This window comes from Myripristis murdjan, chromosome 24 (genome assembly GCF_902150065.1).
Source record: "Myripristis murdjan chromosome 24, fMyrMur1.1, whole genome shotgun sequence".
Classification (NCBI taxonomy): domain Eukaryota; kingdom Metazoa; phylum Chordata; class Actinopteri; order Holocentriformes; family Holocentridae; genus Myripristis; species Myripristis murdjan.
The window spans coordinates 8,870,150-8,882,621 of NC_044003.1; the positions used below are offsets into that span (position 1 = coordinate 8,870,150).

Below are 12,472 nucleotides of genomic sequence, written 5' to 3' on the forward strand. Positions count from 1 at the left end.
AAAAATCATCTTTTTGTTATTAATATGAGCATTGCAGGTAAGTGTAAAGGTAAAGATACAGGTATAGGTATAGGTCCCTGCAGATGCAAAGGTGAATAGTGCATGTAAATGTAGTATATGAGAGTAAGTGTAAAGTGAGTTAGGTTAATCTACAACAGGCATTTTCCCAACAGGTTAAGTGCAGTATGTTAGTATGAAGGAAGAATTAGTATTCAGCATTTTGTAACATCAGAAATGTTGAATTTCATGCAGAGGAGCTTGACTAACATTTATAAAGAGAAATTAAAAGATGGATAAATTGAATTTGATCAAATGTTTATGTGGAAATTAACTATTTCATGACTGATAAGGCCAAATATTTACAGTATAAAACTGAATTTAAAACATTTTAAGACTTTTTAAGGACCTGCAGACAAACTGGTATCTACAATCAGAATAAGAAATTAAAAGATGTTTGAAAGATTTTTTTTGCCCTTCTTTGATTCTCCTTTAAGAAGAAGAAGAAGTCTTACCCAGTGTCTCCAACCAGCAGGACAGACTCGCCAAATCGAAGCGCCCGTCCCACCAGCACAGCAAGTCTCCTCATCCCGTGTGTCCAAACCACGTGACGAAACTCCTCAGGAACTCCTGCGATGCTGTCAATGAAGGGACCTGCCAATCAGAGCAACAGACCAAAAATGATGTCATGTGTATGAGACACGTTAAACCGTTTTCTTGATTTTTATTGTCCACTTGTGCAGGCCTGCTGTGAGTCTGATGACACACTCAATCTCCACATTCAATATTAGTGCTGTGCGATCACACTGAAATCAATATCACAATACTAACACTGATTTTTTTTTTTTTTTTGATATTGATGTCTATGGCACTGTGACTTGTATGCAAAATCACTTAAATACTCAAATACATGTTCATCCCATTGAACTGAAAGGTAACGTTAGATGTGATGTCAAACAAAACTCAAAATTTGTATTCCTTAAAATGTTTCAATTAATATTACGTTAGTTTTTAATAAAAAATTGCCAGTCATCATCAGTTTTGACAGCTGAATTATGTCGCAATATCCCAAAATGTCCACTACCATGATCACAATGTGCTCCTACAGACAGATGATAAACAATAGTGAAATGAACTGAAGCCCAAGTAAATATAAATGTCCAATGTCAATGTTTTAGAAAGCACTTAGGAATAAACAAACAACTGTAAGTTACCAACAGTAAATTCAATATATTCTGAGGCTCAAAATATTTTTTTTGCAAAGGGAATATTGTATCTTTCAAAGCTAAGAGAGAGACCATCAAGCTGTTAAAATAAAGGGAATGCCCATGCAAAAAGCTTAATATTGTGACTGCAAGGTGAATTATAATATTAATACGGGTATCTTGCCATTAAAAAAAATATACAAGGGCAAACATGAGATGTCTCTTCATGGAAAAAAAAAAAACTCAATTTGTACATTTTCTCTTATGTAACAGTGTAACTGGAAATGGGGGCTTCAGCACAGCACCTGAATATTTGGATCTGAAACCGTCTGGTACATGTTTGTCCCTGATTAAAAAACCGCAGCCTCTTGGGATTTGGGAACTGCAGCTGTCAATAATATGATTTCAATTTTTTTTTTATTTTAAAAAAACAGTGCACATCAATAAAGTGTTCATTTGGCGGCGCTCCAGCTGTTAATGCAGCACGGGGGACGGTGAGGTCGCCCTCGGTCAGCGTGCGGGGATGGAGCTCAGTGGCCGTGGTGTTGGGCTCGACTCACTGAAGTGGCTGGTGACCTGCTTCTGGGAGAACAGGCTCTCCGGGTTCACCGTCCGCTTGAAGTGCTTCTCCAGGATGGACTGGATGGTAGCAGCTTCCTCCGGCTTCCTCACGCGTCCCGCCAGCAGCATGTATCCTGATGGAGGGGCAACCAGTTTACTTAATGAGGCAGGGCTTTTTTTTTTTTTTTTTTTTTTTTGGAGGATACCAATACTGCAATCCGAGATCTTCAGATAGCAGACAAACAGCAATATGAATATTTGCAAAATGGTAACACAAATACACATGCAAAACATGTTAACCTAGTGTGTTTTTTTTAAAAGAAAAGACAATGTCACTATTTTTACAGTTGAATTAAATGATACACTCCTAGGAAAAAAAGGTCACCAAAGTGCCAGTTTCAGCCCAGTATCCACAGTAAAAGTAATACTGGACCGACCTCGGTTTTGCTTTTTAAAGCCAATACCAGCCAATACTGGTCATCTGCAAACTCTTGCTTTCAGTGGATCTCTGGCAAGCAAACGCCAGAACAAGAGACAACACAAAAAAAAAAAAAAAAAAAAAAAAAAGTAACCTATAATTAGCATTTATTACATTTTTATTATAGGATCAGATCTGGGAATGCAGCTTCAAGCACTTCACTTACAGTGCAGCGCTACTATAAAAAATAAAGTTTGATGTTTTGATTATATTTTGCTTAAGAGAGATAAATGAATAAGAGAAAGAGAGAGTCAGTATATATTGACTCTTTAGAGTTAATTTGTTTTCTGATAAAGACAGGCTAAGCATCTGTGCAGATGAACGCGTAACAAGCCTCACCATCATCGGCTAAATGCTGCAGCCAGTCCTGCGAGGCCTCCGTCTGCTCCTCCAGCCGGTAGCGGTCTGCCCAGCGGAAAAGATCCCTGAGCGTGATGAAGCCATGTTTCCCAGCAAACACTGAAGATCCCCTGCGCAAGGACTGGAAGAACCAAAACACAATCCACGGACGCAGTTTAGAATAACACAAAAAAAGAAGGACATAATGAGGGAAAATCAATATAATATGAAATCCCCAGTAGACATTTAGCCTTAGATCCCAGTGATTGGTAAAGCTGTATCTGGACTGTCTAATTAGATAATATTCAGTATCAGTTAAGATTAGGTTGATAAATACTGTTACAAAACCCATATGCACCCCTGCTGATCCCATAGATAAAAAAGGCTACATATTCTTCAGACCATATTTCTTTTTTTTACATTATTTAACCACATTGCCCCCACAGTTGTTGTTTTTTTTAATTTTTGTTTTTCAAAAGAGACTCCTGACCCAGAAAGCGATATCAAAATCAACACACAGCGATATACAGCAGTTACCTGCAGGTCCTGCATGACTTTGACCAGCTTGTTGCAGTAGGATGGCGGCAGGCTGCACCTCTGGTGAAGGATGGTCTCCAGCTCGCTACTGGGCAGCTCATCAAAGTGCAGCTCGACAAAGCGGTTCCTGAAAGCCCTGGACAGCACCTGGGGATCGGATGGAGATCTTTGTTTTTGTTTTTGTTTTTTTTTTGTTTTTTAAGATCACTTGTTCCTATTAACAAGAAAGACAGGGAAGCTGGGAGGAAGGGTGAAAATCACAATGAGAGGTGAACTGGGGCCGGTGGAGCCTCCAGGACGTTTGATCATTCTGTCGTCCTGTGAGGGCCTGTGAGGATCCTGGTTCAAACATTTCTTTCACTTTGATGCTTGTAATCGTTATATGAAAATTTGAAGGTATTATGTGCAGCAATTTTCAGTGTAGTGTAGCATTAAGCTGGTTGAGATGCATAAAATGTAGTGAACGGTGCTTCAACCAGCTGTGAGATGGTACAGCCCAAGGGGGGCAGCAAACTGTAGACGAGGAGAGGTGCCACTTTTGCTCACAGTAGAATTATTTTATTTTATTATAGGCTACATATCAAAACACATGACGTTTTGACCCATCTGTTCACCAGGGCCTTCATCAGATTAACTCACCGATGTTCGTCTGATGAAGGCCCTGGTGAACAGATGGGCCAAAGCGTCATGTGTTTTGATATGGAAAAATAATTATATTTTTCTACTCCGACAAAATCAAACATCCTGATGTTTTTGATGAATATCTTGTTATTTATATTGTGTCGATGCCATATGGATGACTGTTAGTTCTTTCATAAGATATTCACTCACAAGAGATTTCTGATAAATAACCATTATTAATGTGGATATGATGATCAAGCAGGCAGAGGACAATAACAGAACAACTAGAACGGTCTAATAACTTAGAAAACTGCATCCCTTTACTGTAATGCAGCCTTTGAAACCAGGAAAGTCAATACTTATTCTATACAATGATATTATGACAACCCAAATCCTCGACAAAATCTAATTAAACATTACAATATCAATGTAAAAATCTATATATCACCCTAACAGATCACTGTCCAACCCTGATATATCACTGTTCAATTTATAACCCCAGGAAGAGCAGCTGCTATCATTACAACAGTTTATGGGGATCATAATAAACTAAACTGGACAATTAATTTTGATGTCTTTCTATAATTACCAGAAATGAATATTCAAGATAATTTGTGACCTGTGTCTTGCACCATCCTATCATTATAGTAGCCTTCATCATAATAAATAACCCACTTCCCATAAACAACATTGCTTCTTGTCAGAAAGTGGATTTTCCTCCTCGCCCCTCCTCCCAGTCCCTAGGAACGCTTCATTTGTGTTTGTTTTCTCCCTCGACATGATGGAAGTGATTTCACCACCGGCCTTTCACTCTCTCCACCATCAGCCAGTGTGAGAGGCTATAAAATATTTATATCTGCGCTGGAAGAACAGCAGCCTCTTTCTGTTTTGTGCCGGTTCTTCCTCAGCACCGTAAAGAATTAGAGCAGATTTACTAACCTGACGGCACACAGTGAAAAACGCAGCCCCGCAGAAACTACCAATCTTCTCAGCGATCATTTCACTTATTTATGGTGCTTACACTAATGTGTTTGAAAATGAATGGAGTAATGATTTATTGATGTTAAAATGCTACAAGTAGCATGCTTATTCCCAAGATTATTCTACTGTTGCACGGCTGAGAGCATCAGCTGAATGACTCATATGTTTTATATATATATAAAAAAAGGTAAGAGTATGGACGCAGCCAATTTGGAAGCCAATGCATTAAAAAAAACAAAAAAAAACAAAACAAAAAAAAAAAAAAAGATCCTCCAGCTGAATGAACGGCATACCTTCCTACCGCCGTAGAGACCTGGGGGATTCTGGGTAGCGAACAGCATGAACCTGGGGTGAGCCTTGATAACTTCCTGGGTCTCAGCCACAAACAGCTCCCTGTTGTCATCCAGCAATCTGTTGAGAGCCTCCAGGACATCGGTCGGGGCGAGGTTCAGCTCATCCAGTATGATCCAGTAGCCTTTCCTCATCGCGTCGATCAAAACGCCTGCAGCGGGGGCACACATGAGCAGCGTGTAAGACCGTGCTGATGCCAGAGGTCACTGATACACTGGGGCTTGACTGGGAAAAGGCCATTTTTGTATGTTGGGTTGAAGAGGAATGCAAAAAAAAATATGTTTGAAGAGGCATGTTTAAAGCCAAAAATGGATTTACTTTGTGAAATCTTGGATGCAAACATGAATTTTGCTTGTAGATATATTTGTGTTGCAATTTTGAGTTCATTCAGTGTTTAATAAGGAAGCAGACAGTTACTTTGAGCTGGATTAGAGCATCGATGGTGATTACAAAGCAAATTTGAGGGTCCACTGTTCAACCAGCCTTGCCACAGTGATCAAATGTCAGTTGAATCCACAGTGGACAAATATGCTGGCCTTTATTTTATATTTGCCTCTCCATTACATGCAAAATATCCTGTATTAAACTTCAAAATCAAATTCAGGTTTTACTGAAGTCTGCCATTCTGTTTTAGTCTGCAGGGGAAAAGATCATGAGGTGAACACAGCAGGAAATTAATTTTATGTTTGGTAAATAACTGCAGTTGCTGATTTTTTTTTTTTTTTAATTGAGGCTGAAAAAATTGCAAGAAAGTCCACGCCTTATCCGGAGATTTTTATGAAATTCCCTCACTCTCGCTGTCTAGAACGGACTTCTGAAAATTTCATGAACTGCGGGAACCCAGTTCTCTTTCACATGGGTTTACATTTTCACATTTTGTGAAAGCATATATCAAAATGTTGCTCAGGGCTGGAGGCAGTGTGACGCGTCATACCCTCTTTGAACACCAGCTTGCCCCTGTCGTCTGACGAGTAGCAGCCGATGTACTCCTGGATGTCGGTGTGCTCGTGGTTGTTGATTCTCACACACTGGTTTCCAGTGGCCGCAGCCAGCCAGCGGATGAGACTGGTCTTTCCCACGGACGTCTCTCCTTGGATGAGCACTGGGTGAGTCCTGCGAGGCCACAGCATGAACAGAAAGAGTGAATTTGTCACTTCCTGGATAAATGTGCCGTTTTTGATTGTCGTGAGAGCAGATGGTTGATTTCATCAGCTCAGCACAGAGCGCGGTACGTCCTGAGTGAACCAAATTAACCCCATCGAGGCCGTGCTATTGAGCGGCTAACAGAGGCCAGTGACCCATGAACCAAGGTCACTGTCAACGAGCAAAACCATGACAACAACAACAACAACAACAATCACTGTTATCATCATGACAGGCAGTGGGCAGCTTGTTCAAATCAGGCCAAAGTGAGCAAGAAAACAGTTCACATTACATGCCTGTGTCAAAAAAATTAAATTTATAACTTCATGATTTGAATTTTTTTTTTTTACAAAGATATATTGGCAACCAAGCCCCAACATCCCAAATCTGTTCATTTATACAACGTAACCCATCTTTATACTTCATAAAGATCATACAGGGACACCAGAGGCAACATTTAGAAATATGAAATGTAAGTACGGTCAGATATGATTAGTTAAATTAAAAAAAAAAAAAATGTATGTTACAGATCAGTTGGGAGGTTAATCATAAATGGAATTTCATTTTTTTTTCCTGGTGTATTCCAAAAAAAAAAAAAACAAAAAAAAAAACTTGAAGAGCTTGTTTGCAAAAACAGATATCTCCATTTGAATTTCTTAAACCCTTTTTAAACTTTTTGGAATTTTATTAAAATTTACTATATATTTATTTCTATTTTTATATGTTTATTTAGCCTGGCATCATTTTTATTATCCTAAATCATGCTTTGTGTGTGTGTGTGTGTGTATGTGTGTGTGTACTCCAAGCAGTATCAGTGAAAAAGGTGTATTCATTTTAAGAATGGCTTTTATCTGTTTTTGCAAATGAACTCTTCACTTCCAAAATAACTTGCTGGAAATTTGTATGCAAAAAAATAATTCATTTGAGTGAAATCATGGGTCAGCCAAGGAAAGCTTTCCTACCCTGCAGACACCACTCTGACCAGGTCACGGAGGTTGAGTTTAACCGAGGCAGTGAGAATGTAGCTGGGGTCCAGAGCCGGCTCCATCTCCCCCTGGGACACCCAGTAGCCCTCAATCTCCACACAGGACCGGCCCAGGGGTGCCGGGATGGGCTGGATGGAACACAGAGGACAACAAAATACTTAGATAAAAACAATGAATACACATCTTTTTTTAAAGCTTCAGAGTAAGTTCCTTCAGGGTAGCCACGGTAACAATTATTATCCAAAGTCATGATGGGGCCTTCTCTGACATTACTCAGTGATCTTGATGAAGATGAGGATGAAGCTGTGTCTGCTGATGCCGTACCTGTTTGAGACATTTGGTGTTCCCTGCCAGGATGTACTGACACACCAGTTTCTGGACCAGAGGGTGGGAGCTTCTGTCCAGCTGGGTCAGAAAGCTCAGGCAGAAACCCTGAAAGCATGACACGACACGGGGAGAACTCAAAAATTCAGAATTCATAAAGGGAACGGGGGCGTAAGCGACTTCTTTTAACTTCCTACCTCATAGAGCGAGCGCTGCACGCTGCTGCAAGGGTTGGCTGCCACATACTTCAGCGCCCTGCAGAGAGTGCGCAGACTGTAGTGAGGCCTGTGGCCGGTCCCGTCCACCAGGTGAGAGTTGGCCTCCTTTCGTACCGACAAGTAAAAACTGCACAGAAACACAGTCATCCAAAGGAGAATTAAGTCATTTAAGACCAAGGAGCTGGAACAACACTGGGTCCTTTTCCTCTGCAACAGAGCCGAACCTGGCACTGATGTAGCTGCAGATCCTGTTTCCTCCCATTAGGGTCAGTGTTTGTTGTTTGTTGTGCAACAGAAAAGGACCCATTCATGCATTTTTAGTCTAGTTTATGGGGGCCTGTTTTTGACCTACATTAAAAAAAAAAAAATCCACAATAGAGATGAGTAAGCTACCTAATTAGAGCAGAGATCTAGAGTAGGTTCAGGAAAAATAATACTGCTTCATCATTTGCCCACATACACTATATATCCTGTGGTTATTTCCTGCTGTGGGGCAGTGAAAAGCTTATTCATTTTACCTCTGGACATATAATCTCTAGGAAAAAGTGAGATTATAATCAAAGGTGGAAAACCTCTCAGCACAATCTCAATTTCCACCAGTCACTGTAATTAGTTTAGTCAATTTAAACTATTGTTTGAATCAAAAGCTCTATGTATTCTCTTGAAAAGCATGATAAGGGTTATAAGTTTTGAAACAAAATGTTGGTTGGTTTGAACACCATCCAAGACACTGGTAACTTGACTTGAACTGAAAAGTTTCCTAACGGCTCTGCTGAAGGACGAGCATGTTCTTACTTTATGATCCCACTGATGACGCTCCGGTGGGGATTCAGGCCTTTGAGGTAGTCTGAAACTAGAATCCGGAGGTCCCTCTCGTTCTCCAGCTCCTCCACATAGAGCTCAGTAAACCTGTGGGAGACACAGACTCAGCACGTTTAAAGACATCCCTGCCAACAGCAAAACATCTGTCTAAAACTAAATACTGCAAACCAGATCATAAATCTACCTGCCAACATCGTCGTTTGTAGTAGGGGTTGCCTCATTATCAATGTACATTTAATGCACCATTATCAAACAATGGTGCAGTCGTCTCACCTGTTCCTGATGCCTGGGGGCAGATTCCTCTTCCCGACATCAGTAGCAGGGTTCATGCAGGCGAAGAGGCGGAAGTCCGGGTGGCGAACGAGTGGCTCTACACAAAATACATACGAAATTTAAAAAATGTATGCATTCAAAAATATAATAACAATCCAAATATACTAGACAGTACGTATGCAAAAAAGCAAATACATTTTCCATGACTTTCTAGGACCATATTAAGTTTTTTACTTTATATATGTAGCATGAGGTTTTTTTCCTTAATCAAAATTTTAAACACATTTCATATTTAAAAGGTCTTATAAATGTTTGCTATTCTGTTTTATGTGTTTCTATCAAAGTGAACATAATGCAAACACAATGCAAAATAAATATTATGTTTGGTGAATAATTCATTACTTTTTTTTTTTTTTTAAATTGTGGCTGACAAAATTCATGATATTCCATGACTTGTCCAAAGAATTTATTAAATTCCCTGACTTTCCCTGTGTGGAACAGACATTTCAAGATTTCAAGACTATCCAGAAAATCAAATGAACCCTGGAAAGGGGAGGTAAAGGCTGAAGGCAGCCTCTTTGTGGCCTTAATGATTAAATATTGACTCACATATACAGACTAGATTTCTTTACTGTAGGAGTTTTAAAGGAAAAGAGAATATTATCTGTCCAGAAAAAAAAAATTCAGTTATCTGCTGCGGGGACTTTTATGGATATGGCAGCTAAATCAAAGCAGACAATAAGTGGATTCTAATTTTGTACTTGAAGCTGTAGGCCCGACAGTGCGGCGCTGTAATTGCTGGATTTGCCACATCACATCATTATGAATAGTTTGGTCCAAAATGCAGTCAGCAGTGTCCAAGATACTGCAGCTGACTGACAGAGGAATTCGTAAGCGGAGCCAAAAATCCTCGGGAACTCCTGTCCTTCACGTGTCATCGCTTCCATCATTACAGCGCCGCTCACCTGTGTCTCCGCGGTCCAGCAGCACCAGCGAGCCGCCGCTGCCCTCCAGGAGTCCACTGAGACACTCCAGGGTCTCCGCCGTCGCCAGGTTGATCTCATCCAGCAGCACCCACTCGCCTTTCTTTACTGCCTGGGCTAATGTACCCTGGACACAAAGCAGAGAGCACAGGGGCAGAGGGATGAGGGGAATCATCCAGACTGAGGCCGGTTTGTCGGCCCATATTTATGAAAAGACACCGCTTAGGCTTTAGATTAGATTCAGAATCTCGGCCCAAAAGGAATACAAATTTGGGGCAGACAGATAGAGTTTGTCGGTGTTGTTCAGAAGGAGAGAGTTCCCAAAAAAAGCAGATCACCCCCGAGGGCTGTGGATTATGCATGTCCTAATTTTTGGAAAGAGCTGTTGCTGTTTAGCTTTTCACATGTAAATTTCTGACAGTTTGAGCTCCACAAATGAAAACCCATCCTGCCCCCTTTGTATTAGCTTGAAAGGAAACTGGAAAGCTCACCAGATCTCACAGAATCTGTCTGGATGAACAGATCGCACTAGAAATAAGTGGGGAAATATCCTTTTTTTTTTTTTTTTTTTTTTGTATTTTGGTTGAACGGTTCCTTTAATAAAACATTTTAGCAATCATTACCTCCACAAAGGCGAAGACCATGGCTGTCTCACATGCTCTGATTTGCTGCTGGGTCTGACTTAATCTCACAGCCAATGCCTCCCACTGCTCCTGGAGCAAGGCAGCTGCACAAACACACACACACACACATACACACACAGAAAAAATGGTCTTATGATTTGGCTACAGTGTACAATATTGTAATAGGAAACCTTGATTTAATAATTAAAATTAAAATAGTCTTTGCACTGGAGAGCAATTTGGTTTACAGTTTCATGTCTTTCCCTGTGCATTAGATAAATTAGGAGAAAATAGTTCCTTTTCAATTATTAATTTCTGGTATAAGCAAGAGTAATTTTCTTACTGCAGGAGCCGATCCCTGCAAAAGCAAGACAGGATAAAGAGTTTCTGGTACAATACCGTTGGACTTCTCCTGCAGCTCCTTGGTGAGCGCGGACTTGCAGACATGGTCCATGAGCTTGAGCAGATCCTGCCAGCGTTTCCCCCTGAAGCAGGTCTGCACGTGGCCCAAAAAGGTCAGGTTCTGCTTCCTCGAGTACGTCTGGGAAAACAAATCCTCGAAGGCTTCCCGCAGAGGTAACAGGATCAGCTTGTGGTCGACCGGCTTGTAGCTGCAAAAGACAGTGGATAACCACGGTGGTGAATTTGGAGTGTCATTCGAAAACGAAGCAAACACATCCGCTATCGCCAAAAATCACTGATAATCACAAACAAATGTGCCCCCTTGTTTTGACCTTGAGCCTGTTGGTGTGATTTTGATAAGATTACAGTGATCCGATGCTTAATTTGCCCAAATGTCATCTAAATCTGATTAGTGGTATTTGAAAAATTACATGTGAGGGCAAAACAAAAGGAAAAGCAACACAAACTAAGAATGAAACTTAATGAATTGTCCCCCCCATAACTGAAGATCTGGAAAGGGACTATGGATTAGGCTTCATCCGTCTATCACAAGAAAATTTCTGAGCCTCTTCTGCCTGTTTGGGATGAAACTTGAAGGATACAAACCTGATTTTACACTGATGTCCAGCAGATACAAAATGAATGATCTCTGAATGATAGTCTACAAGCTCTATGCAGCAATGGGTGCCATTTGTGTTTGCACTTTAAGTTTTTAAGTGTTTGCACTTTAAGTTGTCACTCACCCTCCCAGCAGGTCAGCAGTATCACTCTGCTGGTTCATGTTCACAACCCGCAACTTGTGTCCTGGAAAGTGCAGAGAACAGGAGAAGTTTGAGGGATTCGGTTTGCGTCCCACAAGGTTTTTTTTTTTTTTTCCCTTCTGTGTCTCACTGACTTCATCCTGTCTCTGTATTTTCAGAGAGGCTTCATCTTTGCCTCTGTGGAAGCTTACCTGTGGCTCTGGCCAGGTACTGCACAGTGGAGGTCTTCCCTGTTCCCGTCTCTCCGACCAGAAGGACAGGCTCCCCCTTGGTGACACACACTGCCAGCTGTTCCAGCAGCACAGCAGAGGGCCGGGTCGCAGCGAACGTCTGGATTTCCCTAATCATGAGACAAACATCGAGAGGTTAACTGAGTCTGAGTCAGTCTGCTAAAACAAAGAAACAGAATGAGTTGCTCTCATGATTCATGATTCCTAACAACAAAAAGCAGAATACTATACATTGCCAATTTTATTTTTCCATAAGGTTTTTAGTAGCATAGATAATGTTAAGGATGTAAAGTCATTTTTTAATGATTTTTTTTTTTTCCACAAGAAAGTGTACAGTTTAACATTACTGAATGAGTTTATTTAATCAACATACATTTTTAAAAGCACTGAATGGATTTGTTGACTCCAACTGATATTTACAAACTCAAATCAGCTTGAATCATTCCAAAAAAGAGACATCTTTCATAAATCAAACAACCAAATGCTGAAACGTGCATCAAACTGAATCAACATGAAGCCACAGATTCACACACCCTGTAGTTTGCCTTCCTGCAGGTCACACCTGCCAACTAAGGAAATACTGTCCTGAGCCTGAACTTCAAGCTGCAACATAAACTTGGCAACAAAATTAATTGAA

The 12,472-nt window shown here is 40.6% G+C and overlaps 1 protein-coding gene across 2 annotated transcripts in view; it reads right to left on the reverse strand.

Moving 5' to 3' along the window:
* Window positions 1-12,472, reverse strand: part of mdn1 (midasin AAA ATPase 1) — a 72,130-nt gene that overhangs the window by 49,740 nt on the left and 9,918 nt on the right. For both annotated transcript variants that reach the window (XM_030046699.1, XM_030046698.1), the window contains exons 14-29: window positions 11,797-11,945; window positions 11,588-11,648; window positions 10,842-11,053; window positions 10,443-10,546; window positions 9,802-9,946; window positions 8,837-8,933; window positions 8,537-8,650; window positions 7,721-7,868; window positions 7,524-7,631; window positions 7,176-7,327; window positions 6,005-6,183; window positions 5,013-5,221; window positions 3,118-3,264; window positions 2,581-2,722; window positions 1,763-1,897; window positions 513-651 (exon numbers count right to left, since the gene is read on the reverse strand). In XM_030046699.1, the coding sequence (XP_029902559.1) occupies window positions 513-651; window positions 1,763-1,897; window positions 2,581-2,722; window positions 3,118-3,264; window positions 5,013-5,221; window positions 6,005-6,183; window positions 7,176-7,327; window positions 7,524-7,631; window positions 7,721-7,868; window positions 8,537-8,650; window positions 8,837-8,933; window positions 9,802-9,946; window positions 10,443-10,546; window positions 10,842-11,053; window positions 11,588-11,648; window positions 11,797-11,945 (2,241 nt within the window). The remainder of the gene's footprint in view (window positions 1-512; window positions 652-1,762; window positions 1,898-2,580; window positions 2,723-3,117; window positions 3,265-5,012; window positions 5,222-6,004; window positions 6,184-7,175; window positions 7,328-7,523; window positions 7,632-7,720; window positions 7,869-8,536; window positions 8,651-8,836; window positions 8,934-9,801; window positions 9,947-10,442; window positions 10,547-10,841; window positions 11,054-11,587; window positions 11,649-11,796; window positions 11,946-12,472) is intronic.